Raw genomic sequence first — 27886 nt, forward strand, 5'->3', positions numbered from 1 at the left:
GTGGTAAATCAATGTTGTTGTTGGCCAAACCAACACAAATTACTGAATAACAAACTGGTGGAACGACAGAATGCATAGAGGAATATAATGTCTTCCCTCATATGACCAGATATTTAAAAAATAGCCATTACAAAGAAAAAGAGATAGGACACCAATAATAGGTGAACAAAATAAAAGTCCGAGGATATCCACTTTCAATCATACTCTTTTGTATGTGAGGTTAATGCATGCAATTTTTCATCTTTTATTACAAGTTTTACCATTCTCATACAAATGTGCTACAATGTGACTTTATTTTTCTTTTAAGTACAACATAATGAACGTGATTGTTTTATTTCGAAGCTCCGGGTTCAATCAGGAACTGACAGAGATACTTCCGGTAGCACTCGACAATCACACGAGAGTGTTAGCCAAACTGGTCCCTGTTTTAAATTAATATTCATATGAATTTTTGTTTAATCGAACTGTCATACGAAGACACAGAATTACGTGTTTTCGTTTCGTTGCCACTTTTGAAAGCGCTAAGCAGCTTTAGGCAGCTTTACGTATTAAGCAAACCCGGAAGTCTTGCCGTCCTCCCAGCGTGCTTTGCGCGGTGAACAAATATAATGGCTTATTTTTCGTACTGTTGTATAGCTTGTGGGGCGATAATAGTTTTCAAGGTTGTAGTAATAATACACGACAATCGTTTGGGTGAATAATATTTCCATTAATGCAAGTTATACGTGGCACCGCCGCTTACAATCGTAGCCTTCGGGATGGGGTGGCCACGTCGGTCTGGTAAGAATCAGTACACTCTTGTTTCTCTTCAGATCGTATAAATCTTTCGCCTTTTACTAAAGATTTCCGTGGGGAGGAACAACAAGAGTTTTAACCAATTTTTTGATGCCCTGCGAAAGCGGGGCTTTCTACTTTGTGAAAAACAACATGGAGGACTGATTGAGAATGTTAAAAACGTGCCTTTTTGAAAAACTTTATTGGTAAAACATTCTCTGCTGTTGACAAAACAAAATATACGACATCTACATCTAATCTCAGATTTCCATCCTCTGTTTTCAATTTCATATCGTTGCGATTTCTAATGGTAGTCTAAATATAAATATATACGTATACATAATATATAAAATAAGGTGTGATGGCGCCTACTGGAGGAGGAGAAAAGTACTGCAGCTATGAGTCCAGCAGAGGGCGCTATTTCATTCACTCAACGTTTGTTGGTTTGTTTTTTCAAGTCCAGGTTTCTGTTGGTTTCTGTAATATAATATATATATAATATTGGAATACAGTACTATATTTGCAACAGATGGAATGATACAGCACTCTACAAGAAGCAATGAAGTCTGTAAAATAAAAAAAATCCAAAAATTGTTACAACTATAATGATGAAAATGGTAATATTAATGATGATTATAATAATGGTGATAATAATAACAATAATAATGGTAATAATGATAAAGATTATAAGAATAATGATAATAATTATAATAACAATAATAATATTACAATGATAATAATAACAGGGGAAAACCAGACTGTGGCATGAACATGATTATATCTTGCAAAAAGGGGTAGGAATTTATAAGCTTTTGCTTCAGACTACTCCTTTTCAGCTTGTGATCAGATAGTTGAATACAAATATAAATAATGGAAAGTTATATTTTCATTGATGTAAGAAATGCACTGTAATGTTTCATATATTTGCCCAAATAAAATTTTAAATAATAATTAATTTATTAAAAAAAATAAAGAAAGGGTCTTAACTTTTTCATGTGCCTGGCTAAGTATCATAGACTTTACTGTTAATGGCCAGCAGAGGGCGACAGAAACAACTTGTTGACGTCACAAGAAGAGAATGAGAGGCATTAAAACTCAGATATTCTTAGTATTCATTCACGTGTCTTTGCTAGCTGCTTGACTGGGTCCTGTAGCATCACACTGCTTATTTATTGAAGACGATGATAGTTTTTTTTGGAAAACTTAAGGGGTCATTAACAGACCCTGGGGATGTCTAGGGTGCTTAAAAGTGACCCCTCTAAGATGGAATGGTGTAGTCTTGCTGTGAAATACAATTAGACAAGGTGTAGTTTCCCTTTTTTTCTGCAGCACACACACACACACACACACACACACACACACACACAGCAGGGAGGCCGTGGACGTCCGGGCCATTAACAAAGCCTACTAAAAAAATACTTCCCTGGCCTTCCTCTCTTCCTCGACCCTCCTCCGGCGCTTAAAACGTGACACACATGAGCGGCGTGGCGGATCACGTGATGACCTTAGCGTTGATCCGGAAGTGGGTGGAAGGGGAGGCACTGGGGAAGGGGAGGGGGGGTTGCTGACATTACTGAGAGGCTTGGAGAGCATGCCAGCTGCTCAGCGTCAAAGTGAAGCAACTGGAAGCAAGATGGAGTCCACTGCAGCGCTAAATATTACATTAAGCGTAGCAGAGGAACACAATTCTTTCAAGATGGTGGATTTTACAGGAAGTGGGTTTGGAGGAAAAAAATGATTTAATTGATTTATGTGACACCGGTGGTCTGTTTGTGGTTGTGATAAGCTTCTGTTCACCACAGTGGATGAAAACATGCTTTTGTAAGGATTTGGATGAAAACCTTCGTCCCTTTAGGGAGGCTATCCAGTTTATGTAGCAGGAAAGCTAACACGGCTTCTTGGCGCTCATCGCCACCGCACCAGCAAAGGCAGTCCTCGTGTTGCAACACTTTGTTATTATGACACACTCGAAAAATTAACATTGTTCAAAAAGAGAACTGGAAAGGTGAAGAAATACACAGTCGACAAGGTTGCTTGTGTCCTTTGTCGCTAACTTTTGTGGCTAACTTAAGTGTGAGGCAGGCAGACTCTTCTGATGGCATTCAAAGAAAAGGACATCATAAAAAGTGTAGAAATCTGCAGGTCCAAGATGTGCTCCTATGAAATGGACAGTGATAACTAATCAGGGTAATGCATATACATTTTTGTTTTTTTATTACTGTTTCATTGAATTATTGTATTTAATCTTTTTATCACTGTATTTTAAATGTGTGAATGACCTGTTTGCAGGTGTTTTTTTTCTTTTTGGAGAGTCCTTAGTTGTTTATCATCCTTCAACATTACTTCCGGATACTGCTTTTATTCTGACAAACCGGAAGTGTCGCGCTACGCTGCTGCTGCTAGTCTTGACGCTGCTGTGGAGCCAAGCATCCAGCTCGCCTGCATTCCTCCTCTCTCTGTCTCGACAGACCGACGGAGGAACGGGAAGGGAGAAAGGAAAGAAGACAAGAAAACTCAAATCATCTCCCACCACATTTCAGCTGGATATTTTTTATAAACCCAAAGTGGACTCACACGGATACCGGTGACCAAATATGGCCGCGACTAAATAAGCACGTCAGGGACTGGGTTGGTGGACTTTTGGACCTTAGAGCAGCGTTAAACAACAAAAAAACGTCTATTTTGTATGCGGGGTTCCGTGGTGAACGTCGACTAAAAGACAAGGGGCTTCGGTGAAACAATCTCCAAGCTTTCCACGGTGGATATTTTCTGTGTGTGTGTGTTTTTTTAAATAACAAGATGGCTGATGACAGCTAGCCTTAACAAGGACAGCAGCAAAGAGAGCGAGTGAGAGTGGCGTCTCCTTTAATAAATCTCCCCGGTGTTTATATTTTTGTATTTTAAGCCGAATAGCACTGCTTTTGACGTAGCACTAGCAACAATAATGCCTTCGGTGGCGGCTAGCGAGGCTTGCGGGGAAAGTGCGTGTTAACGCGTACCTGTTCCGAGGCTACAAAATGGTGAGGTGAGTCTCCTTCCATGATTTGAATCGAGATAAGGAAGTGGATGAAAATATGTTGTTGGCTGAAGGCGGCGGCGAGACGAGGCCAACAAGCTGGACACCCAAAGTAAGGATTTAAATTTGGATAAATTAAATCATCTTCTAGGTGGTGCTAGTAGTGGTAGTGGTGGGGGAGGCTTATTTGATCGATGTGTCGAAGCGGCCGACATTCCTGCGGATCGTTTTTAAAGCCCTTTTTGTTTCGCTTAGCCTAGTTAGCTTCATTCCGCCATTAAAGACAGCAACTATGCAGATAAGCGGTGTGATGTGATGATTTGTCGATATAATACGATTAGAAGGTCTTTTGTTGTCGAATGGAAAGTGCCAGAAAGAGCCGCGGCCTTGTCTCAGTGTGTGTAAGTGTGTAATATATACATATATATATATATGTGTGTGTGTGTGTGTGTGTGTGTGTGTAGATTATCATTATTCATCTCATGGAAATGGCGTTTTCACGTCAAATTGGAGCCTCCCAGGCGACTGCGTTGTTAATCCGACTTGTGCGAGCTTGTTCCGGGGCTGTGGTGCACGTTAGGCGGCTTTAATAACAGAACCGAACATTCTGTGCGGGTTCATTTGTGTCGGTTCTTTTTGGTTAAAAACAACGGGGGTGTTTGAATCGGGTTTGTATATTTGTATGTGCGGTAAATCAGGGTGTGGATCCCTTTGGTTCTGGGTCCGAACCGGTCCAGGTTTATAATAATAATAACAATAATAATAATTCAAGAGAGCCGGATAGCTCAGTAGATTGCTTCCACTGCATACTGCTCATTTGCATATTAGTTCTTTGCTTGTTTGGTTATCTGTGCCTTGTTTGAATTCCAAGGTTTACCTGGAGCTGACAGCAGGCTTGTAGCTTCCTGTAGGCCACACACACACACACAGACACACACACACACACTGAGGCCCTGGAGTGTGTGTCATTGTAGGGAAGCTGCATTTACAGTCACACTCGGGTCGCTTTACTGGAACATCACGCTGCAGCAATAACTTAAAGCAAAGTCAGGGTCTTGTTTGCGAGGGTGGAGATACTTGACGTGATCTTTCAAGACCACGTCGGTCTGTTTTTCTTTTGCTTCCTCCCAAACCGGGGGGTGTCGGGTTTCCCGAGAACAGACAGACCGAAACCCGGAGGAGCCGGTGCATGCCTGCCCGTGCCGCCATGGCGTCCGACATGGCCGAGACATGGAGAAACTGTTTTGAGGAGGAGCTCATCTGTCCCATCTGTCTGCACGTCTTCTCGGAGCCCATCCAGCTGCCCTGCAAGCACAACTTCTGCCGGGCTTGCATCAGCGAGGCGTGGGCCAAAGACTCCTCGCTGGCCCGCTGCCCCGAGTGCAACCACGCGTACACGCAGAAGCCTAACCTGGAGAAGAACCACAAGCTGTCCAACATCGTGGAGAAGTACAACGCCCTCAGCGTGGAGAAGGCCCAATCGCCGCCGCCACAGTGCATCCTGTGCCGCCGAGGCCCGCCCCTCCCCGCCGTCAAGGTGTGCCTGCGCTGCAACGCGCCCTGCTGCCAGTCGCACGTGCAGACGCACCTGCAGCAGCCGTGCTCGGCGCTCGGTCACCTGCTGGTGGAGGCCGAGGCTGTCAAGGCTTGGACGTGCCCGCAGCACGACGAGTACCGGCTGTACCACTGTGAGGCGGAGCAGACGGCGGTGTGCCAGTACTGCTGTTTTGCACGCTGCCACCCCAGCCACGGGCACGCTGTCGCCGACGTGGAGCTGCGCCGCAACGACATCAGAGTAAGAATTCACACGCTCACGTTGATTAGCGGTACTGCCGCCATGTTTGATTGGCTTAGATTTCCCTGTTACAAGGTCGGAAAGCCATGAAGGAATCATGGTATTTTCCCACCCTTGAATCCAAAATGTCTTCTGTTATTCTCTCGGAACCAAGAAATAGGACAGCCCGTTTAGCTCCACACCACTAGGTGGCGATATTTCCTATTTATATTTGACCCATCATCAAAACAAAGTAGCCAATTTCCATTTGAGTCGGAATAATTCCATTTTCTTGGGGGGTGGAGACAATTCCTCAATTTTTTTTCCCAACTTATCTAGTTTACCCTTGTCAGTTCCATTATTTAATAAATGTTTGTCTACCTTCACAACACTAGGGGGCGATATTCCCGTTAGCAGTGCTTTATCAGTTGGCCTTACTTATTTATTCATGGATATTTTCATAATTAGAGCATAGAAAACCCGAAAAAAAATATATATTTTTTCAATATTATCAGATCCCTCTAGACTTGAAATAACACCACCTCGTGCTCCTGTGTGTTGCGGCCAGGGGTGCTGAGTGGGGGGCGGCAAACAGGAAGTGACTTTAGTGGGTCAGTTTTGGCTCAGGAGCTCAAACCTGCAATAAACGTCTGGTGCTTGTGTGTCTCACCAAACATTACAATAAAATTACTGACATTCAGCATCTTCTGAATGCCTTATATTAACACAATTCAGTAAAATGTGCATATCTTTGGCTAATGGTAGTTTTTATGTATTAATGAGTATATTTTTGAAAAACCAGGATTAGAGTGAAGCTGAGAAATTCGAAGCGCGACATTGCCGAGGGATTACTGTCGTCCTGTTTCAGTCGGTGTGATTCGCTTTTCCTGTAAATCCTCCCCAGCTTCATGACGGCGACTCATGGAAGCAGATGTCGGCCATCTTGAGGGAATATGTCAGGTTTATCTGTGATCAATAAGCAGTTGTGCACTTTACATATCGTGTAGTTTAGTCGTGGCTATTTAGTGAATCATCCGGCTGTTGCGATTCTTCCCAGTCTGTCGGAATGCCACACAATGCAGCCGTGGGGGGAACAATGATGAGGGTCCCTCAATGGGCTGGGGGTGTGGGGGGTGGGGCGGGTTTCTTATCTCTCCCGGACAGGTGTATCCTCGCTGGGGGATCGCCAGTTGTTGGATTCTCGTGATTCGATACTCGATTTTCAAATGACGTCTTGCTTACTTGGAGGTTTGGAATGCCCCATATTTTTTTTAAGGAGGTGTGTAACGGGCAGATTAGTCAGACTGGGGTGGGGGGGTAGTGGTGATCACGGCTGAGTCATGACATTCACCCATCACCCGCTTTAGGAGTAAACTAACTCTGTACTTCCTGTCAGAATGAGTCAGCTTCACGGATTGGGGGGGCGATTGAGCGAGCCCCCCCCCCTCCCCAAACAAAATCCCTTCCATCTTTTCTTACATTATTAATCAGCTGGCTGGACGGTAATTAGAGGCTAATGAATTATTTAAGACGCATGAATATTTACATTTGTTATCTTTCTGCAACCGTGCAGCGCATATAAACAATAAGTGGTATACTGTACGTAATTTATAGTTACATATTTAACACATACATAATAACGTGGTGATGTTGATTCAAGTGGTAGCAGCCATGTATGGGTTCAACTAGCCGCCAGCTAGCAATCCCCCCCACCCCCGCACCTCCGTTAGCCCCTCCCATCAAGTTCACCTCAGTGGCTCCACAGCACCTCCAGGCGCGGGGCGACCTTCCCCTCGGCCCCCCGTTCTGGTGTTGGCGCTGATGGAAAAGACACTGTGGTGAAATGACAGCTAAAGAGGGGCCCGTCCCTTTTAGCTATGCACCTACCCCAACCCCCTTTTGACCCCCTCCGCCTCCTCCTACCCCCCCCCCCCCACCTCAAATGTATCCATAGCTGCAACCTCCCTCTGGTAAGCTTCAGCGCCTTCGACCCTGCTGCTTTTTCCTCTCCCCCGCCCAAGCCTCTGCTCGGAGCCCGACTCAATCAATCAGCACAACCAGGTCACAGTCCTTGATGTAACATGGCAACCGTCTGTGTGTGTGTGTGTGTGTGTGTGTGTGTGATATCTAGGCCAGTGCTTTCCAGCCATGTGCTGCTGAGAAGTTTGCAGAAGTTCCAGGGCAGCTGATCACACTGTGACCTGATGATAAAATCAGATGTTTGCCAGAAACGAGCGGATCATGACGATGAAGGGCGGTGGGCGGTTAAACGCACCTTCTCGATGTTAGGTTAGCATGAAATAAAGGACCAAGATGGAGGCTGCACGTCGATGTTAGCATTTAGCTTGAAGCGCTAAGGGAGCCATTTAAAGAGTTGCTCATGAAGTAAAAGTGATGTTAACTTTTGGTGATAATGGTAAAGATCTGTTCAATTGACGTCATACAGCGTTTACGTTGACATGCTAATAACTTAGCATGTAAGGTTATGCGATTTAAAAACAATTTTAGACCACAAAATGATAAAATGTATTATTTGTGAGAGACATTCAAGACGTTCTGTATTTGCTCAGCAGATTTTGATCAGTTTTCCAGACTGCAGAGGTTCCATTGTGGGCCCCCAAGCCGCAGTTTGGACACCATTATTGACACTATTATGAGACTGACTAAAACTCTTTGTTTGGGTTGAAAAACATTTCATCATTGCCAAAAAAAAAGAAAAAAAAGTGTTGCATTATCTCCCAGCAGCCCCTGCTGTGTGAAATGACGGCCATGTTTTTAGAGAGCAAATAAAGAGGAGGAGAGCTTTTTCCCTGCCTGCTTATGCTCATTCATTTATCACCCCCCCCTCACCACACACCCACTTATGCAAACACAAAATAACTGCTGGTTGCCATGACAGCACACCCCCTCCTCCCCCCTGCAGGGATTGTGTGTCGGATGGGGACTAACTAAGCCGACCGGTTCTTAATATCTCCGGCATGGAGGGGGGGGCAGGGGTTGGCAGGGGAGGGGGCGGTGATGCAAGCTGAGGTCATCACCTTGCAGCCTTTTTTTCAAGACCTTTCTTCTTCTGTCCTCCCAGCAAAGCCTGCTGAGGCAGCAGGAGCGTGTGGAGGAGCGCGTGCAGGAGATCGAGGAGCAGCTTTGCAAGCTGGACTCGGACAAGTGTGTGGTGGAGGTACGTCGGAGGGACTTTAACCTTGCCGACGGAGGCACTACAATGACGTTTGCGTTGATGTTTTGCAGGACCGCGTGTGCGAGCTCAAAGAGGACGTACGCCTGCAGTATCAGCGCATGCACCAGCTCCTGGAAGAGGACCTGGGCCGCACCCTGGAAGCTCTGGAACGGGCCCAGGCCCGCTTCTGCCAGGAGAACGCCGCCCAGGTGCTGGCGCTGGGCGAGCAGCGCCACGAGGCCCAGAAGCTGCTGAGTTCCATCAACACAGCCTTCGGCAAAGCGGAGGAGCTGAGCTTCATGAAGAACACCAAGCCCGTCAAGATCCTCACAGACAGGTGCCAGTATCCGATACTAGCCGTTGTGCCAAAGTCGCAGACCCGGGTCTCACATTATCGTGTTCTCCCACAGGTCTCAGGCGTGCGTGGGAAGCAGCCTGCCCCCTTACAAAGTCGGGAATCTCAACGCCAAGCTTTTCCTGTCCGAAATCACCAAACGAGAGAAGAGCTTGAAGAGAACGCTGGAAGGTACAAAGTCACACTAACGTAGGGGTGTCCAAAATTGGCCACTGAGGAAATAATATATAAAATAATGAAAAATCCAAGGATGATTGATGTTTTTTTTTTTTATATTAAAAAACGGCCTGCATGTCGTCTTTGTGTTAGCAACCTTCATTCCCATGAAACCTGTTAATATGTCCATGTCCAACAAGTCCTGGGTATGTCAACGTCAAATTTGGGACCCAAATGCGTCATTTGGAGCCATGCTGGATGTTGGCTTTCAGCGCTACCACGTTACATGCTAATAGCATACCATTACCAATGACATGGTCTTACTAGCATAGCGATATCATCGGCAGAAAAAACGATACCAAAACATTGTTGTGCCATTGGTCGTCCCGTTTTATCAGACATCCCAAGTCATTTCTATGGAAAAAATTTCATGTCCTCATTATCAAAAAGCTGCTGTAGGAGTTCTAGAACAGGGGTCTCAAACTTAATTTACCTGGGGGCCACTGGAGCTAGGGTCTGGGCAAGGCTGGGCCGCATTAAAAAGTCTTAGGAATGCACCCCCCCCCCCAAAAAAAATTGCATTTATTAAAAACAGAAAAATATACAAACTTTTTCAGTGCTTTTCCACTATTCTCAAATATCTTAATTTTTATTTTTCTGCACAAAATAAGATGAAAAATAAATAAACAAATCAAGAATAAAGAAAATCAATCAGTAATAAATAAATATAATAATAATAATAATAAAACGTCAAATAATAAAAACTTAAGAAACCACATATAGTTGGTGGGTAGACAAATTATTTTTTTTCAGGTTATAATGAACAAAGCATTATTAGAGCCCTGTAGACATGACAAAACACGACTATAGGCACATTTATACTCTTTTTATTTACAACATATTGCGCAACTGCAGGGTCTTGAGACACATGCTAACCCGCAAACTAGACAGCTAGCGACCTAAACGGTAGCCTTCAAGTTATTTCCTTTCAACTTAAATAGCCAAAAACTTACCACTTCCACACGGATAGGGAGGATAACTATTAACAGTTATTTAACCTTTAACATGAACATTAATCAAATGTAATAATTTTTTCCGGGTACATGATACCATACAGCATCCATATCAAACTTGCGCGGGCCGCACTAACGTTAAACTTTCATATCAAGGCAGGGGCCTCAAACTAGTGTCCTGCGGGCCACATTTGGCCCGCGGGCCGCATGTTTGAGACCCCTGTTCTAGCATATTACTACTATACTATGAAATGACCCCTAGATTTGAGTATAAAATGTTGTATTGTAGCTCCCTTTTCCACTTTTTCCACTTGTCTTGTTTGGTTGTATGTTTATGAATGTACCACAGGGCCGTTACAAATGTTAGAAATGAGCTGTGTGCCGCACTTTGGGCACCCCTACCGCTTCAGAGTGTTTTTGAACTGAACTCTTGTTCTCTCTTCCCTCAGCTCCCCTCACCCCTCCCTCCACCTTCCTGCAGTCCGTCCCGGCCTGCCCAAGCGGACAGAGCGTCGCTTCTGCAGGCGAGAAACGGAAACATTCCACCGCCTTCCCGGAAGGTGCCGGGAACGCTGGGAAGAACGCTACTCCGGGTTTCAAAGATGCATCCTCCTCATCATCGTCCTCCTCGTCGCTAGCGAGCAAGCAGCCCTACCTGGGCTCCGCCTCCTCGTCTGCCGGAGAGGGTCAGTCCACCAATCAGCAGCCTCTGGGTCCGTGTGGCCCGCCTCACATCAATGAAGGCAGCGGCGGGAGTGCGGGAAGCGGGAGCAGCTCGTTAAGCAGCCACCATTCCGGCGCCGTCTTCAGCTCCTCGCACTTCCCCCCCGGGGGCGGCGGCGGCGGCTCCTCGCACTCCTCCCAGCAGGCCGTTCTGCCCCAGTACGGTGGTCGCAAGATCTTGGTGTGCACCATGGATAACTGCTACTGCTCCGGGGTGGCCTCGGTTTCGGGCCACCGCGGACACCCGCCGTACTCACGCTCAGGCTCCTTCCCGTGGGTCAGCGCCCAGGACTACCCGCCGCCCCCTGGTCTGGCTCCCGGGGGGCCGTCCATGCAGGGGCTGGCGGTGAGGGACTGGATAGACGCCTCGCAGTCGCACAGACACGCCGACTTCTACGGGCTGTACGGGCAGCCCTCCACAAAGCACTATGTCACCAGTTAACGCCGTCGTCACGCACACGCATTCACTACACAATAGACTCCTATTAAGCCGTGCTAGCCTACACAATAATGTACACACGCACACACGTCTACAACATATATACACATTCGGGGGCAGGGTCGCTGTGAGTTTATTTTTATTTTTTTTCCCGCTCAGTGTTGTACGGAGTGTGTTGTACGTTTAAACAAACAAAAAAAACTTTAATAGATGCCAACGCGTTCCCCGCGTTCAAAGATGGAGCGCCAGCAAGGAGGGGCTGGAAATCGGGGGGGGGTGGAGTGGAGCCGAAGGGGGACAATGTATTTTTATTTATAGTGCTCGGAAAGATGAAAAGGAACTTTTGATGGCGGAATCCTCCATACCACCTCCAAGGAACGGGACAAAAAGCTGCAGGGTTCCAGTTGAGCGTTTCCGGCTGTACCGAGGTCCGTTGCCTTACGTTGTCATGACGTCATCCTTTATTTGACTGTGTCGTCACCTCGTGGCATTTCTCAGAATCAGGGAAGGATCGCTCTTCCACTGGAAACACTCACATTTGTGGGAGGGGCAGGGGCGGGAGAACTGGACGCTTTGGATTTTTTTTTTTTTTCCTTCCATGCTTCCCAAAATCTTCTGACCTTTCCCTGTTAATTTGACATATGTTGGTGTTGTTTGCCGATGCCCCCCCCCCCCCTCCCAAACCCCCCACGCTCGTCTTGAGACTCATGGACGGTAAAAGTGACAAAGATGAGAGCAGCAGCAGCAGCAGCAACAGGCAGACCAAACCAATCAAGCATCACCAGGAGGAGCGGGCGATGCTGTTAATGTACTTCCTTCAGGGCAACGATGTCACTTCCTCTCAATAAGCACACGAGCTCTTGGCTTCCCGTTTGCAGCTGTAAGCGTGCAAAGGAAGAGTTTATTTTTTTTGAAGCACTCAGAAGACAAATATGATTTTAAAAAAAAAACTGTATGCAGTTTTAAAAAAAAAATAAGGTGGAAGGATTTTTTTCATGACTATTTGTAAACGACTGGACTGCAAGCAATGATGGTCATTCTAAATAGAAGCCATTAACTAAGTTGACTTCAACAAAATGGACAAAACCAACTTGAAAGTTTTTTTTTTGTAAATATTTTGTGAAATGGAAAAATGACAGACGTGATTTGGAGGAGAATTCCAAATAAAATTTAAACCGGCCCCGCTGTCAACATTTCTGTCTGATTGCTTTCATTCTGGAAAGTAGTGATGTGCTGATGAAAGTTGGCAATTTGTCACTGATTCTGTTCAGAATTTTTATGGACAGAATTTCTAGGCGCACCCGAGGCGTCGAGGGGAGTCCATTTTGGGGGCCTCTGCTGTTTGCAGACCATGTGCTCCTGATGGCCTCATCGGGTTGTGATCTTCTGCATTTGAGTTCAAGTATCTCAGGGTCTTGTTGATGAGTGAAGGGAAGGTTGGAGCGTAAGGTCCATACGCGGATCAGGACAGCGTTGGTAGTAATACGGTTGCTGTACCAGACCCGTGATGTTCCCAACACAGGTGTTTTACACCTTCTTTACGAAAATGCTGGCACTTTCTTTGGCTCCATTTTGGGTGATTGAGGTGAGAAACTGTATTGAATTGAAGAACTAACTCATGGCAAAACAGGAAGATGGCGGTGGTTGATCTTGGCTGCTGTATTGTGTCTTGGGGAACGGTCAAGAATCACATTTTCAGTGAAGGTAAAAGAATCCTGAAAGGTTTATTTATTCATTAATTTCATTTTTTTAAAACTGTAACTGTAAAACTATGAAAACGTGATTTATAGTGTAGTGTTTTGGCTTTCTGGAACGGGTTTATATATCTTATGGGAAGAAGTTGGACCTTCTGGAACGAATTAATGATGCTAACCAAGGTTCCACATCTGTCATATTTACTAATTTAGCACAGAAGGGCCAAAATATATGATTTAATCTTTTTACTTCTATTTTTTTATTTGGGGGTATTTTATGGCCTTTACCAACGGGCAGTTATTTATCTTTTATTTAAAATATATTATTTAAATTTTTTTTTGTATTTACTTCTATTCATGATTTGGGTGGTATTTTTCTGGCCTTTACTAAAGAGTAGTTATTTATCTCTTATTTAATATATATATATAAATATAATAATAAATAAAATATAATTAATATATATATATTTTTTTCTTACCTTTTAAAATGAGTGTACAATAAGTATATTATATATACAAAATATATATCAGGCCCTGAGGCAATGATACTTGATTTTTGATATGATTTTTCAGTAAGTGACTCACTATCGCCCCCTGTGGCGAAAGTTGGTATGGCAGCTATTCCAATCATGCTGCTCAAGTTCTTTACTTTGTAGTCTTCCCATGACTCATATCCAGCATTGCCCCGCCCTGACAGATAATGACGTCACATTTAATGGTTTCCATTGATATGCCAATTAAAATGAGCGTACTGGGTGTGCTTTTGAACACTCCCTTTAACAACAACAACAAAAAAATCTTCATTTGTGGTCCCACCCTTCTCTTACTCCCACCTATGTCCCCACCCAGAAACATTTTCCCCTCTCTACGGCACACACCACTTTTTTCCACTCTCTTGACATTCTCCCACGCATTTGCACACAGATGTTGTGCAGCTGCTTGATGGAATGGAGGACGTGGAGATAATATGGTCGCCGCCCACGACTCAAGTGTGTATTATTCTCTACCTGACAGCCATAAAGGAAATGATTGCGGGTGTGGTAGGACATCTTTTATTGACGTTAACGGGTTGCTTGACTTGGTCAGCCATGTTTGTTGTCTCAGGTGAAGGGGGAAACACAGGGTTCTCTGTTGCCCCTTGAGGCGAAGAGTAGTATTACACTCACAGTTTTTTTTAATCTAAAATGGTAAAGGTTTTAGTTTGTTTCTATTTTAATAGTTTTTAGAGTTAGATAATTGGGGGTGCACCAACCCACTTCCCCAAACAATGATTTCCCGCAGTATATTTTGAATTTTCTCTTTACTCTGCCTCACTGTAGGAACTGAAAAAAATGTCTATTGTCTTTGACATAACGCGTTAGCTTAGCAGGTTTTTGACTTATTTTATTATTTTTTATTTTGTTACGCTGCTGCACCTTCCATGGAGTCTTCTGGCAGCGCCCCAATCAATGAGTGAGCAAATCAAATTATTTATTTTGATCAATTTATGGACACTTTTGAATTGTTTATGTAGGAACATTAGCACAATGCTAGTACATAACTGCTACACTATAATGTAAAATACAATAAAAACCTGTCACCTTGAGTTAAGAATGAAATCAGGATCAATAATGTTATTATGTATTATTTTATATTATTGTATATTATAATTCTTAGATTATTTTTAGTAATATAATCGATCCATTTATGGACCATTTTGAGTGTGTTAGCAACATGCTAGTACATATCTGCAGCACGATAATACATAAACATTATAGTGTAAAAAAACTATTTTTGACTGAATTAAGTCAGATTGGTTTTAACCCATTATGGACTCGTTTTTTAATGTACTTTTTATAATAGAAAATGACATTTTAACACTATTAGCAACATGCTAGCCTAGCAGCGAACTGCTAGCCTATAGCTAAGCTTCGAGCAGCTATCTTGTCCCAGCATTTATTAGCATGCTAAGGAGTGCGTGAGGCCGACACAAAGGGAATCCTTGTTCCCGAAAAATGAGGCGGATGAAGGGCCCTTCCCACACTCTAGTCTACATATGACCTGCACTATGTGAAACAAAAGCACGGCATGGATTTTGATACATTTTGTGCTCGTCTTTCCTCGCTTCTAGTGAACTCTGGACGGGCAGCTGTCGCCCACAGAGGCCTCTTGACGCGGGGGCTGCCGCTGACACCTGCTCCCACCCGCCGGTGAGCATTAAAACGCTGCAAACGTTCCATTCTGCTTGGGTTTTTTATTCACATACTGTACCTTCAGGTCTGGACAGATGACTATGGAGAATATCAAAAGAAAACAAAAACATTAACCTTAAGATATGCAAATATTCCAAAAATGTGCATGGTGTGTCACAATGAAAGCACAGCAGGCTAACGCTATTTACAGTGGATTAAAAATGCCATTCCTCTAATCGATCATTTATACATAACATGTACAGTATAACTGTTAAGGGGCGAGGGTGTGTGAAAGCGCTCTATCATAAATAACACACTTACAAAAATATACCTCACTTCAAGCAGAGCCTTGTTTTTTTTTTTTTTAAACAACAACACACTTTGACCTCATCATAGTGGGATTCCAAAGAGTTAGTGCTGCTGGTACGTTAGGAGAGTCCATGATGGCGATGGCGTGATGAAAACCAGCGTAAAAACACCCGGGAGATGTAGCTGTTAGCTTAAAAACTCCATGTTGGATTAGTAGTGTGTGTACATTCACAAGTTTATCCCGTTGTATTAAGGCTCAGAAGGGTGTGTGTGTGTGTGTGTTGATGTTGTCGTGTGCTGCTGCTGCTGCTGCCGCCGTTCAGCTAAAAAGAGGAAGAAAAAAAAAAAGCTACTTTTTCTTGGAGTTGACGCTCTTGCACACCCAATTCATGCCCTCCTGTAGGGAGAGGGGAGACGATGAACGAATAGTACAGCACGGAACGTAGCGTGGCGAGTAGTAAACGCTACCTGGATGCCCTCGCCGGTGAGGGCGGAGCAGGACTGGATTTGCCAGATACGGTCGCGGATGGTGTGCAGGTTGAGGCCCTCGGCGATCTCGGCGGCGGGGGCGGCTGTCAGCAGGTCCTGCTTGTTAGCGAAGATGAGCACGGGGACGCCGCTTAGCTTCTGCTCGTCCAATAACTCGGCCAGTTCCTGGAAAACCATCACTGAATCTTTTACTCATCGATTAAGCAAATTGGGTTTTTTTCGTGTGTATGTACAAATTCTTGAGCAGGGGTCTCAAACACGCGGCCCGCGGGACACTAGTTTGAGGCCCCCGCCTTGATATGAAAGTTTAATGTTAGTGCGGCCCGCGCAAGTTTGATATGGATGCTGTATGGTATCATGTACCCAGAAAAAATTATTACGTTTGATTAATGTTCATGTTAAAGTTTAAATAACTGTTAATAGTTATCCTCCCTATCCGTGTGGAAGTGGTAAGTTTTTGGCTATGTAAGTTTAAAGGAAATAACTTGAAGGCTACCGTTTAGGTCGCTAGCTCTCTAGTTTGCGAGTTAGCATGTGTCTCAAGACCCTGCAGTTGCACAGTATGTTGTAAATAAATTGTATATTTGTATAGTATATTTTTCTGTTTTTAATAAATGCATTTTTTTTTTTTTTGGAAAACCTGATGCGGCCCAGCCTTGCCCAGACCCTAGCTCCAGTGGCCCTCAGGTAAATTGAGTTTGAGACCCCTGTTCTTGAGGCTGAGCATGAACAGTGCCTCTGCTGGTGGCAGCAAGTACTGCGTTATATTTAGCCCACAATTCCCTTAAGGGGCATTAAAATCGATTTATCCATCAATTAATTGACTTTTCTTTTTGATACATAAAACAGTGGTGCCTTGGTTAACATCATTAATCTGTTCCAGATGGTGCAACTTAAACCACAACGGACTCTAACCAAAGCAAACTTTCCATATAAAATAATGTCAATCCGATTCATACATTCCAGACGCCCAAAAATGTAAACACAAAAAGACCAAAACTATCGGTGTAACTAAATAGGAAGCATGTTTTGTGGGCGTGGCTCCATGTGGGCATGTTTTGTCACGTTAGTGATATGCGAATAACGCCGCTTCATCGGGGTTGACTTACCTGACCCGTCTCCTCAAACCTCTTCCTGTCGGCGCTGTCGATGACATAAATCTGCAATTAAAACAGTAAAAAAAAAATAAGTTTAATGAAGCACGTTAGGGTTCAAACATCACTTACGAGCATGTCAGTGTTTTCAAAGTAGTTCCTCCAGTACGGCCTGATCTTCCTCTGACCCCCGATGTCCCAAACGTTGAGCTTGAAGCCCTGAGACTGGACGCTCTTGATGTTGAACCCCTTGAGGAGAACACGTGCAAAAGTATGCGTCAATCACGTGAACCCCGCTATACACATCCTGTCAAGAATCGCCTTCTTCCTGTTGCACCTGGGTGGGGGTGATGTGGCTGATGTCCTCGGAGGCCAGCTGCTTCAGCAGGGTGGTCTTGCCGCCGTTGTCCAGCCCCAGCAGCAGTATCCGCACCTCCTGGTCAGGTGTGCTCTTCAGCTTGCGGAGGATTGACAGCAATCCCTGCACACAAACAAAAAAAAACCCAACATGTCACATCACTGTTCTTATTGAGAGCTGCCATTGTTGTGCTCAGTGCATGCTCCATCCATACAACCATGCATGTAGCATTTCTAATTCACCCTTACGTACATATTTAGCCGATATCTAATGGCTGACATTCAATTTGACGTTCAATGTAATTCACTTCATGTCATTAAAAGAAGTTCTAAGACGTGCTGGCTCGGATAACGGCGGCAAGTCGCATCAACGGAAGCTAGCTCAGCTAAACTAAGCTAAGCTAATCTACCCTGACAACGGAACCTAACAAGAAGGCAGCCCGCTTTTCTCCACAAACAAAGCCCGGCTTCGCGTTCGCGGGCTCTGGGTATGAAATGTACACCGTTTACTTTTACCGCAGCGACAGTTAGCTTAGATTAGCCGCTTTGTATGAGGGCGAATGGTTAAAAAAAAAAGACTCACCATCTTGTTGTCTTGTGTCGTGGAGACGCCAGCCGCGGAGGGTTACTAAGGGTGATGACGTCATACGCACGGTCACGCACGCAGGGAGGGGGAGTAGGGGGGGTGGGTATTTTTAGTGTAGTCCATTTATGTTATTTGTTTAGCTGTTTTGCTATTACACTGGCTGCTTTACATTTCAATTACAGACAATTTATTTGTATTTTATTTACTCTACGTCATTGTATTTATATATGAGTCATTATTAGTCATTTATTATTAGTCATATTATTATATTATATTATATTATTCATTTTCTACCGCTTTTTCCTATTATATTATATTATATTATATTATATTATATTATATTATATTATATTATATTATATTATATTATATTATATTATATTATATTATATTATATTATATTATATATTTAATTTTTATTTTTATTTTTATTTTTATTTTTATTTTTATTTTTATTTTTATTTTTATTTTTATTTTTATTTTTATTTTGTAGATTTTTTTATCCCTATTAACTGTTATACGTTCTTTCACATTCACATTGTTTCCCTTTCCCGATTAGAAGATGGTAACATTTAAACACAGTAGGTGACAGTCGTTCCCTCGCAATATCACGTCTCGATTATTGCAGTGGGTTTTTTTCTCATAAAAAATTCATTATTGAAAGACAAAGGCAATTGTAGTATTCTGGCCACTAGACATGAACAACGTTCCATTATTGCGGTGGTTTTCAGTTATTTTCTGTCATGCTTCCATTGGGGGGGCAAAAATTTTTTTTGAGAAAAGGATAATATTTACAGTATTTATTTATCTGTACTGTACATAAAAAAACAGAGAATCGCTACAGAATGGAGAGCAGTGAAGCGATGCTGAGTACCACAAATACATGTTGGCAGGTCTGCACAAACACTGAAGAAAATATGAAAAGTTAAAAAAACAGTTTTGTGGCCAATCATCAGATTGACCATCAAAGTTTGCCGCCATGCACCGCCCACATCCTCTGGCGCAGGCTAAATTAGTTCACAATATACAATATCATCATCCAACCGTCCAATATCTGAGATTTTCATTTGGTCAAAGTCCCTAAGTTCGTCAAAGGTAATGGTATGACCCATAGTTTTTGCCCAAAGTGGCTCCTTCAGATAAAAATGTCTGACTTCCTGTTTGGCTTGACACATGTGTCCTTAAGACTTTTTTTTTTTGCATCCTTTCCTTAATTTCCCATTTCCATGGAGCCTATCCCAGCTGTCTAGAGGTTTATAATAAGACAAGTCTCTATGCAAAGCAGTAAGAAAAGAGTCCAGTGAAGATCAGTTATACCTACTCCAATCCACAGGTGGCAGCAGTGAGCTGATTCGCTTACTGACAACTGTTAATAAGACCCGAAGAAAAATAGGACGAAAACGCACTGCCCTGCTGTAGCTAAGTAAGTCATTTATATGCATGTCTTACTAAAATATGTTTGTATATATATTTGTTAACTAGTTTGTGCCACGTTGAGAAAAAGCGTGTAGTTAAGTCGATGTATCGTACAAGTTAGCTCGTAGCTACTAGCAAAACAGTTGTTATGGGAAAAGGGCGGGCTTTAGGACCGGCTCGACCTGCGCGTCACGGGGGAGCTGCCCCGGCACGCCATTGGCGGAGAGCTTGCCACGTGCACATGTCTCCACTATTGCCACCAAGAGCGCGTTTGATTACCTGCCAGATTCTCTTCATAGGCGGTGGACGGTTCTACGTAAAAAAGGTGAGCATTGCGTCTTCAGTCAGATACCGTAATTGTGAATTCCCCGTTGTTTGTTGTCGCTGTTTTTCTTTGCTTCGTCGCTTAGGGTTTGACGGCATGGCGCCCGAGTAACACGACACACTAAGTTGCATCACTCCACTGACATGTTCTCTCATTCCCATTCATAAGACTCTCAAATGCACTTGAACCACATCTAGGGTTGTCTGAGAATGCAATAAAATGTACGCTAACCGGGGTGAAGGCTGCAAAAACAGTTCTGAGTAAAGTGCAGCTCATCTAAATGGTCTCCGGCCTGTAGAGCCAGTTTGTCAAGCCTCACTTGAGGTGCTTCTTTTGTCACAAACATTTCCCTCTTTATTCAGCTTTGTATTTAGTGCTGTAAATAATATTCCATACTCATTTATGGTTGAATTTGTGTGCATTAATGAGACCTAAAGGAGTGTCAACTAGTTGCAACTTCTTTAGCTATGCTTTAGTTTGTAGGCATGCCAGCAAAAATTACTTAAATCCGTTTTTTTTGTATGCAAAAATAATTTTGCAGGCCTTAGCAGGTCCTACTTAAATCCACTGTCTCAAATGACCTACTTTCTGCAAAGGGAATGTCCTGTGGGCCATATCGCTTCCGGGCAAGTTGCTAAAACTCAGTGTTATGTCATATCTTAGATGTGATAGTGACTTTTGCCTCTTGCAGGTTTCACATTCAAACCAAACAAATCCAGAACAATCCAGTTCAGTCCGGGCTGAGTTGCACATTCTCTTCTAAAACCCTGCAAAAACAGCTGCTGTCAGTTTACTGTTGGATGTGAATAATTAGCCGCGGGGTGAAGTTGTGTAGACGCAGGACTCGGGCCGTTTGGGGTTGGGTATGGGGACACGGCTGCAGAACCTTTCACCTCGAGCAGGTCAATGATTTCTGTAAGAGCGCAAAATGTAGCTTGTGTAGACTTTACACCATCCAAGTACTAATAATGTGCATCAATACTACAATACTGAGTAGTATTGTTTTGTGTTTCTCCTCTTCTCAGGTGCGCAAAGCCAGCCGCCGTGCATTAACCTGCCACCCGTGAATGCCTGCCAGGAACCGCCATGGCGCTGAGCTCGACGTTCGACATTGACGCACCGCGATGGGACCAGTCCACGTTCACGGGCCGGCTGAAGCACTTCTTCAACGTCACCGACTGGCGGACGGCGCTCTTGCCTGACTCGCGCCTCGACGAGGCCAAAGCCTTAGTGGAGAGCTGCAGGTAAGAACGGGAGAACAAAATATTGCGTAATCGTACGTGATGGTGTGTTCAGGTGCTCGTTCTGCGTTTCAGGGCGGGTTCTGTTCCGCCAGGTACCACTGAAGAACAGCTTCACTATGCCAAGAAGCTTTATGACTCCGCCTTCCACCCCGACACGGGGGACCGCATGAACCTCATCGGACGTATGTCCTTCCAGGTGCCAGGAGGCATGGCCATCACTGGCGCCATGCTCCAGTTCTACAGGTACCGCAAGGAAAATGTCACTTTGTACCCAAACTATTTCAGTTCAGGACCCAAATGTGCAAAATAATAATACTATTACCGTATTTTCCGGACTATAAGTCACACTTTTTTTCATAAGTTGGCTGTTCCTGCAACTTTTATTTTTCGTGTAGCTGAATAACCATGTGTTAGCATATCTTACATCTATTCATTCTATATTCTTTTATTGTTAGAACTTGCCTTCCAAGAGGACGTAATGTCGGTTTTGGTCAAGTACTTCAAATAAATTACCCGCAAAAAATGCGACTGATACTCCAGTGCGACTTATGTATGTTTTTTTTTCTCTACCTAATTATGCATTTTCGACCTTGTGCGACTTATATTCAGGTGCGACTTATGTGTATTTTTTTTCTACCTAACTATGCATTTTTGGCCTTGTGCGACTTATACTCCAGTGCGACTTATGTATGGTTTTTTTCTACCTAATTATGTATTTTTGGCCTTGTGCGACTTATACTGCAGTGCGACTTATGTATGTTTTTTTTCTACCTTATTATGCATTTTTGGCCTTGTGCGACTAATACTCCAGTGCGACTTATGTATGTTTTTTTCTACCTAATTATGCATTTTTGGCCTTGTGCGACTTATACTCCAGTGCGACTTATATATGTTTTTTTTCTACTAATTATGCATTTTTGGCCTTGTGCGACTAATACTCCAGTAAGACTTATGTATGTTTTTTTTCTACCTAATTATGCATTTTTGGCCTTGTGTAACTTATGTATGTTTTTTTTTCTACCTAATTATGCATTTTTGGCCTTGTGCGACTTATACTCCAGTAAGACTTATGTATGTTTTTTCTACCTAATTATGCATTTTTGGCCTTGTGCGACTAATACTCCAGTAAGACTTATGTATGTTTTTTTCTACCTAATTATGCATTTTTGGCCTTGTGCGACTTACACTGCAGTGCAACTTATGTATGTTTTTTTCTACCTAATTATGCATTTATGGCCTTGTGCGACTTACACTGCAGTGCAACTTATGTATGGTTTTTTCTACCTAATTATGTATTTTTGGCCTTGTGCGACTTATACTGCAGTGCGACTTATGTATGTTTTTTTTCTACCTAATTATGCATTTTTGGCCTTGTGGGACTAATACTCCAGTGCAATTTATGTATGTTTTTTTTCTACCTAAGTATGTATTTCTGGCCTTGTGCGACTAACACTCCAGTAAGACTTATGTATGGTTTTTTTTTCTACCTAATTATGCATTTTTGGCCTTCTGCGACTTATATTCCAGTGCAACTTATGTATGTTTTTTTTCTACCTAATTATGCATTTTTGGCCTTGTGCGAGTTATACTCCAGTGCAACTTATGTATGTTTTTTTTCTACCTAATTATGCATTTTTGGCTTTGTGCGACTTATACTCTGGAGCAACTTATAGTCCAGAAAATACGGTATATATTCTTCTGCATTATTATAACGACCATCAGTCCAGAGGCTTTTTGCTATAAGATGCCATAGAATAAATACAAATTCAATACAAATATTGAATTTACAATTACTATACAAATGCTGGGTAACTTCCTGTGAGGGGGCGGGAGAAGCACGTGTCGACGAGCGCCTTTTTGTTAAAGGATGCATGTTGTCTTCTCAGGACGGTTCCAGCGGTCGTGTTCTGGCAGTGGGTGAACCAGTCCTTCAACGCGCTGGTTAACTACACCAACCGCAACGCTGCATCCAGCATCACCCCCAAGTAAGAACGGGGGTCTGGCTGTCATATCATCGTCATCATCGTCATCATCAAGTGTATGTTGTGTGTCTCAGGCAGATCGGCGTCGCCTACGTGACGGCAACCAGCACGGCTTTAGCCACGGCGGTCGGGCTCAACCTCTACACAAAGGTACCGTCACGCACTCAAAGGCCGCCTTCATCCAAATCACGCCGGTGTGTTCCGCTCCCTCCTGCAGAGAGCCCCCCCTCTGGTCGCCCGATGGGTGCCCTTTGCGGCCGTGGCAGCGGCCAACTGTGTCAACATTCCCATGATGAGGCAACAGTGAGTCCTTGCAGACAACATTGTGCTTTGTATCGTACGCTTTGTGCACAATCCAATGTAGCACGCTATTAGCTAAGCTGGCCTAACAGAACTCGGGGAACACATTTACCGTGACACGTTTTATTTACATCTTAACTGTCTTATTTACTCTTATGTCTGTAATATTGGGTAATATGAGTGTTTTAAAAGCTACATTGAGACAAACGCCACCGCAGGAAGTATGCTGTCAAGACAAACAAGGAACAGCCAACGTGTGAGTCGGCATTATTTATGTCTAATATGTCGTGTTTTCTTTGATTATAGCTACTGTATTGGGTAATGGGACTGTCAGGGTGACTATAGGGTTGCTAGTTCATGTCTGGGGGCTCTAATAATGTTAAAGACCATATTTCGGAGATTATAAGCAGGTTTTCATTACTTTAATTACAAAAAATATTTCTTTTATTAATACTGGGCCTTACTTCATGGAAATTAAGTAATCACAGTCGGGTCTGGATCCAATTAACTGTGATAAACGAGCGCGTAGACCTCGCAGCTAAGAGGACCAGGGTTCGATTCCACCCTTGGCCATCTCTGTGTGGAGTTTGCATGTTCTCCCCGTGCATGCGTGGGTTTTCTCCGGGTACTCCGGTTTCCTCCCACATTCCAAAAACATGCTAGGTTAATTAGCGACTCCAAATTGTCCATAGGTATGAATGTGAGTGTGAATGGTTGTTTGTCTATATGTGACCAGTCCAGGGTGTACCCCGCCTCTCGCCCGAAGACAGCTGGGATAGGCTCCAGCACCCCTGCGACCCTCGTGAGGAAAAAGCAGAAGAAAATGAATGAATGGTGTGTTTGCCCCTAGAGCACCATCGTGGTATTGCACATAGGTTTTATTTTTTGCTTTGTATAAGAAACAAAGATTTCACTCATAGCTATTTTTTTCAATTATTTTGACATAAATTGTTGGGCCCAAACACATCCCAGTTAGTATGAGCTTGTTTTATGCAAATCTGAGCACAGTTTCTGTAAAAGGGAGTCTAATTTGGAACGGTTGACAGATGTGGGGAACTTTAGAAGGACTGTAATATTCCTTGTTTTTCTTTTCTCCAGGGAAATCCTCAACGGCATCGCTGTCACCGATGAAAATGGGAACAAACTCGGCCACTCACAGGTGAGGCCTTTTGGAAAGATACAGCAGGTAGCGTGTCGTGTTTGCTGCTTTCCTCGTTTCTTATTTGTTCTCACACCCAACATTTAAATATTAACCAATGACAACACAACCAAATGAAACTTATTATTATTATTCATTCATTCATTTTCTACCGCTTATCCTCTTGAGGGTTGCAGGGGGTGCTGGAGCCTATCCCAGCTGTCTTCGGGTGAGAGGCGGGGTACACCCTTGACTGGTGGCCAGCCAATCACAGGGCACATATAGACAAACAACCATTCACACTCACATTCTTCTTATTATTATTATTATTATTATTAAGGGAGAAAAAAATCCAAAGCTACATGGACCACACTACCACCACCATATTTTACTGCTACATGATGTTCTTTATTCCAGATATAATGGGACACACGCCTTCTAGACGGTTCGACTTTTGGCTGGTCAGACCAAAGACTATTTCCCCAAAGGTCTTTAGGATCATTAAGATGTTTTCTGGCAAAATGGAGACCAGCCTTAATGTTCTTTTTGTTCAGCTGTGTTCTTTTTTTTGGTCTTGGAAAAACCACAGCTGGCCGTTTTATGGTGTTGTGGGGCCTTTTGTGACCTCTTGTGTGAGTCACCACGGTGATCTTGGGGTTATTTTACATGGCTGGACATTCCTGGGAAGGTTCACCCTTCTTTACATGTTTTGGCTCTCACTCTGTTTTGCTGGGGTCCTTAAAGCTTTTGAGAAATGCCTTTTATACCCTTTTCAAGACGGATAGTTCTGAATTTATTAAAAATTATGTTTTAACAACCGGCAATCATGTTTTTCCTCCCTTTTTAATAAAATGTTTTACTTAAAAAGTGTTCAGTCGTGTTGTCGTTCACGATTTGGGTTTGTTATGTAAAAAAGAAGAAATCAGGAAGGGGCAAACACTTCCACACCACTTTGTATATATTTTAAAAAAACACCCTCCTCGCTGCTTCTAATTCTTATCATTGTAGAAAGCGGCTGTGAAAGGCATCACCCAGGTGGTCATCTCCAGGATTACCATGGCCGCACCAGGAATGAGTACGTATCGGGAAAACAAGTCTCATGAATGGCTCTTTTATTTTACCGCCTTCACTTCTCTCCTCCCTTTCCAGTCATCCTCCCCATCATCATGCAGCGCCTGGAAAAATACAAATTCATGCAGGTTAGCACCTTTTTTTTTTTTTTTTTTTTTAACCCACCGAGGAGCAAGAGCCCATGAAAATGTCTTTTTCTCTTCTTCCTTCCAGAGAATCACGTACCTCCACGGGCCCATTCAAGTGATGATGGTGGGCGTCTTGTAAGTACAACATCTGGCGGGATGAGAAGGGATTTGAATGCGGAAGTGTCAAGGATCAACACCACTCTCTTCACAGTTTGGTCTTCATGGTGCCGGCGGCCTGCTCGTTGTTCCCACAGAAATGGTAATTAAAAAAAACATTAGTATTTAGTGTTGGGCTGCAACTTAACTGCACTGTAGATGTTCATATTTTATTTTGTAATTACAAAATTATTAATAATAATAATAATTATTGACATTAATTAATAATAATTGATTAAATACTTACTAATACTAATTAAATACTTATTATAATTAATAATTAAATTAATATTTATAATAATATTTAATATATATTATATTAATAATTATTATTATTTGATATTATAATTATTAGTATAATTATATATTTTTTATAATTTGATTTTTTTAAAATATTCTGATCATACCAGCATAGCGGCAACCAGCAGAGGGCGCAAGTACTTATTGCCCAACTAGTTTAGCGCCTAAACTATGGGAAAAAAACGTTCCGTAGCATTTAAGTATTTAGTGTTGGGATGCAACTTAACTGTACTGTAGATGTTCATGTTTTATTTTGTAATTACAAAATTATTAATAAATAATAATGATGATGATTATTATTATATTAATTAATTAATGATAATTAATTAATACTTAATTAAATAATCAAATTAATAATTATCATTATAATAATATTTAATATATTATATTTATAATAATTATTATTTGATATTGTAATTATATTTTTTAATTATTTGATTTTTTAAAAATATTCTGATCATACCAGCATAGCGGCAACCAGCAGAGGGCGCAAGTACTTATTGCCCAAATAGTTTAGCGCCTAAACTATGGAAAAAAAATGTTCTGACTTTGTCCCTCTCCTTTCTCCTCCTCCTCCTGGTTCTCCTCGCAGCTCCATTGCCGTGTCAAAACTGGAACCGGAACTTCGTGACTCCATTGTGTCCAAGTACGGCGAGGCCGTGCAGCACGTCTACTTCAACAAAGGCCTCTGAGGCCTTAACAGGACTTTTATGCCATTTATCTTTTTTCCTAGTGATTATATTTCAAGAGGTGCTTCCACAGTACAGTAACTTTGTATTTTTTATGATCCTGTTATGATTCTCAAAATGAATTATTCCTCTCCCCCTCTTTCTTCCTTCACAAACCAAATGATATATTCTCAGGAAATTTCTTTGCTTCATCACAGGACTCACTGTAGAACTAAGCAAAAACATGTTCTGAGGCCTTTTTTTTCTCAAGTGTTACGTGCCTTCGAGAGCGTTGCTTTGGCAACAACAAGACTCCTGGGATGCTCCCCCCCGCCCACCTCCCCCACCAAGCTGACCTCTACGCATGGTTAAAGTAAGGCCGAGTGGACAAACAACACTGCTCTCACTCTTTGTCAAATATGGGAGCAACAGTGCAAGGAATGGGGGGGGGGCGGATGCTGCCTTCTGGTGGCGGAAAGGAGGGAGCTACACTGGTTACAATGGTTGTTAGTGGTTTTTTGCATGATTCCGCTTGAAAGTTGACCTCACAGAAGTAAAATCACACCATAATCTTCAGCATAAGCTGGAATAAAGACCTACACAATGTTGGAATTCATGTTGGTGCTGTATATATTTTGGTTAAATTCACGTCATACTCATTCAAATACATAATGTAAAGTTGGTGCCAGATATTTAATGGGTAAAATTTTAAAAATATATAATTATATTTGTAATTATAAAAAATATGAAATATTGAGCAAGTTAAATATACTTTTTTTCAAATTACTTTTATAATTTTTAATTTTTTAATTTAATTTATATATATATTTTTTTATAATTAAAAATATAATTATATTTTTAATTATAAAAAATATGTAATATTGAGTGGGTTAAATATACTATTTTAATTTTTTTCAAATTACTTATTAGAAAGTCACTAAATATTTTATCTGAAAATATTGCAAAGCAACATAGCAATGTGGGCATAATCTATTTTGGTTAAATTCACCTCATACTCATTCAAATACATAAT

General features: G+C 42.5%; 3 protein-coding genes, 1 long non-coding RNA gene and 1 other non-coding gene across 5 annotated transcripts; 4 read left to right on the forward strand and 1 right to left on the reverse strand.

Annotated features, from left to right (window-relative positions):
* Window positions 1–792: 792 nt before the first annotated feature.
* On the forward strand, window positions 793–906 carry LOC131126990 (U5 spliceosomal RNA). The gene has a single exon (XR_009129478.1). It is a non-coding gene; the product is annotated as a U5 spliceosomal RNA (small nuclear RNA).
* A 2260-nt stretch (window positions 907–3166) lies between these two features.
* trim8b (tripartite motif containing 8b) lies at window positions 3167–12616 on the forward strand. The gene is made up of 5 exons (XM_058068426.2): window positions 3167–5585; window positions 8647–8742; window positions 8811–9076; window positions 9150–9265; window positions 10713–12616. The coding sequence occupies exons 1-5, from the start codon at window positions 4980–4982 to the stop codon at window positions 11426–11428; spliced, it is 1800 nt and encodes a 599-aa protein (XP_057924409.2). The 5' UTR covers window positions 3167–4979; the 3' UTR covers window positions 11429–12616.
* Window positions 12617–14484: 1868 nt separating this feature from the next.
* On the forward strand, window positions 14485–15665 carry LOC131125735 (uncharacterized). The gene is made up of 2 exons (XR_009129058.2): window positions 14485–14571; window positions 15230–15665. It is a non-coding gene; the product is annotated as an uncharacterized LOC131125735 (long non-coding RNA).
* Window positions 15315–18214, reverse strand: arl3b (ADP ribosylation factor like GTPase 3b). Its single transcript, XM_058067563.2, has 6 exons — window positions 18123–18214; window positions 17520–17663; window positions 17315–17431; window positions 17198–17248; window positions 16068–16253; window positions 15315–15996 (listed from the first exon to the last, which is right to left on the reverse strand). The coding sequence occupies exons 1-6, from the start codon at window positions 18123–18125 to the stop codon at window positions 15949–15951; spliced, it is 549 nt and encodes a 182-aa protein (XP_057923546.1). The 5' UTR covers window positions 18126–18214; the 3' UTR covers window positions 15315–15948.
* Window positions 18215–19625: 1411 nt separating this feature from the next.
* Window positions 19626–27467, forward strand: sfxn2 (sideroflexin 2). Its single transcript, XM_058067561.2, has 12 exons — window positions 19626–19866; window positions 20892–21110; window positions 21183–21353; window positions 22997–23095; window positions 23167–23242; window positions 23310–23395; window positions 24491–24551; window positions 25539–25605; window positions 25680–25729; window positions 25815–25864; window positions 25941–25988; window positions 26778–27467. Exons 2-12 carry the CDS (start codon window positions 20953–20955, stop codon window positions 26875–26877), a joined length of 966 nt encoding a protein of 321 aa, XP_057923544.1. The 5' UTR covers window positions 19626–19866; window positions 20892–20952; the 3' UTR covers window positions 26878–27467.
* The last annotated feature ends 419 nt before the right edge of the window (window positions 27468–27886 follow it).

Source organism: Doryrhamphus excisus, linkage group LG6 (genome assembly GCF_037039965.1).
Source record: "Doryrhamphus excisus strain RoL-2023G ecotype Guam linkage group LG6, RoL_Dexc_Guam_v1.1, whole genome shotgun sequence".
In the NCBI taxonomy this organism is placed as follows: domain Eukaryota; kingdom Metazoa; phylum Chordata; class Actinopteri; order Syngnathiformes; family Syngnathidae; genus Doryrhamphus; species Doryrhamphus excisus.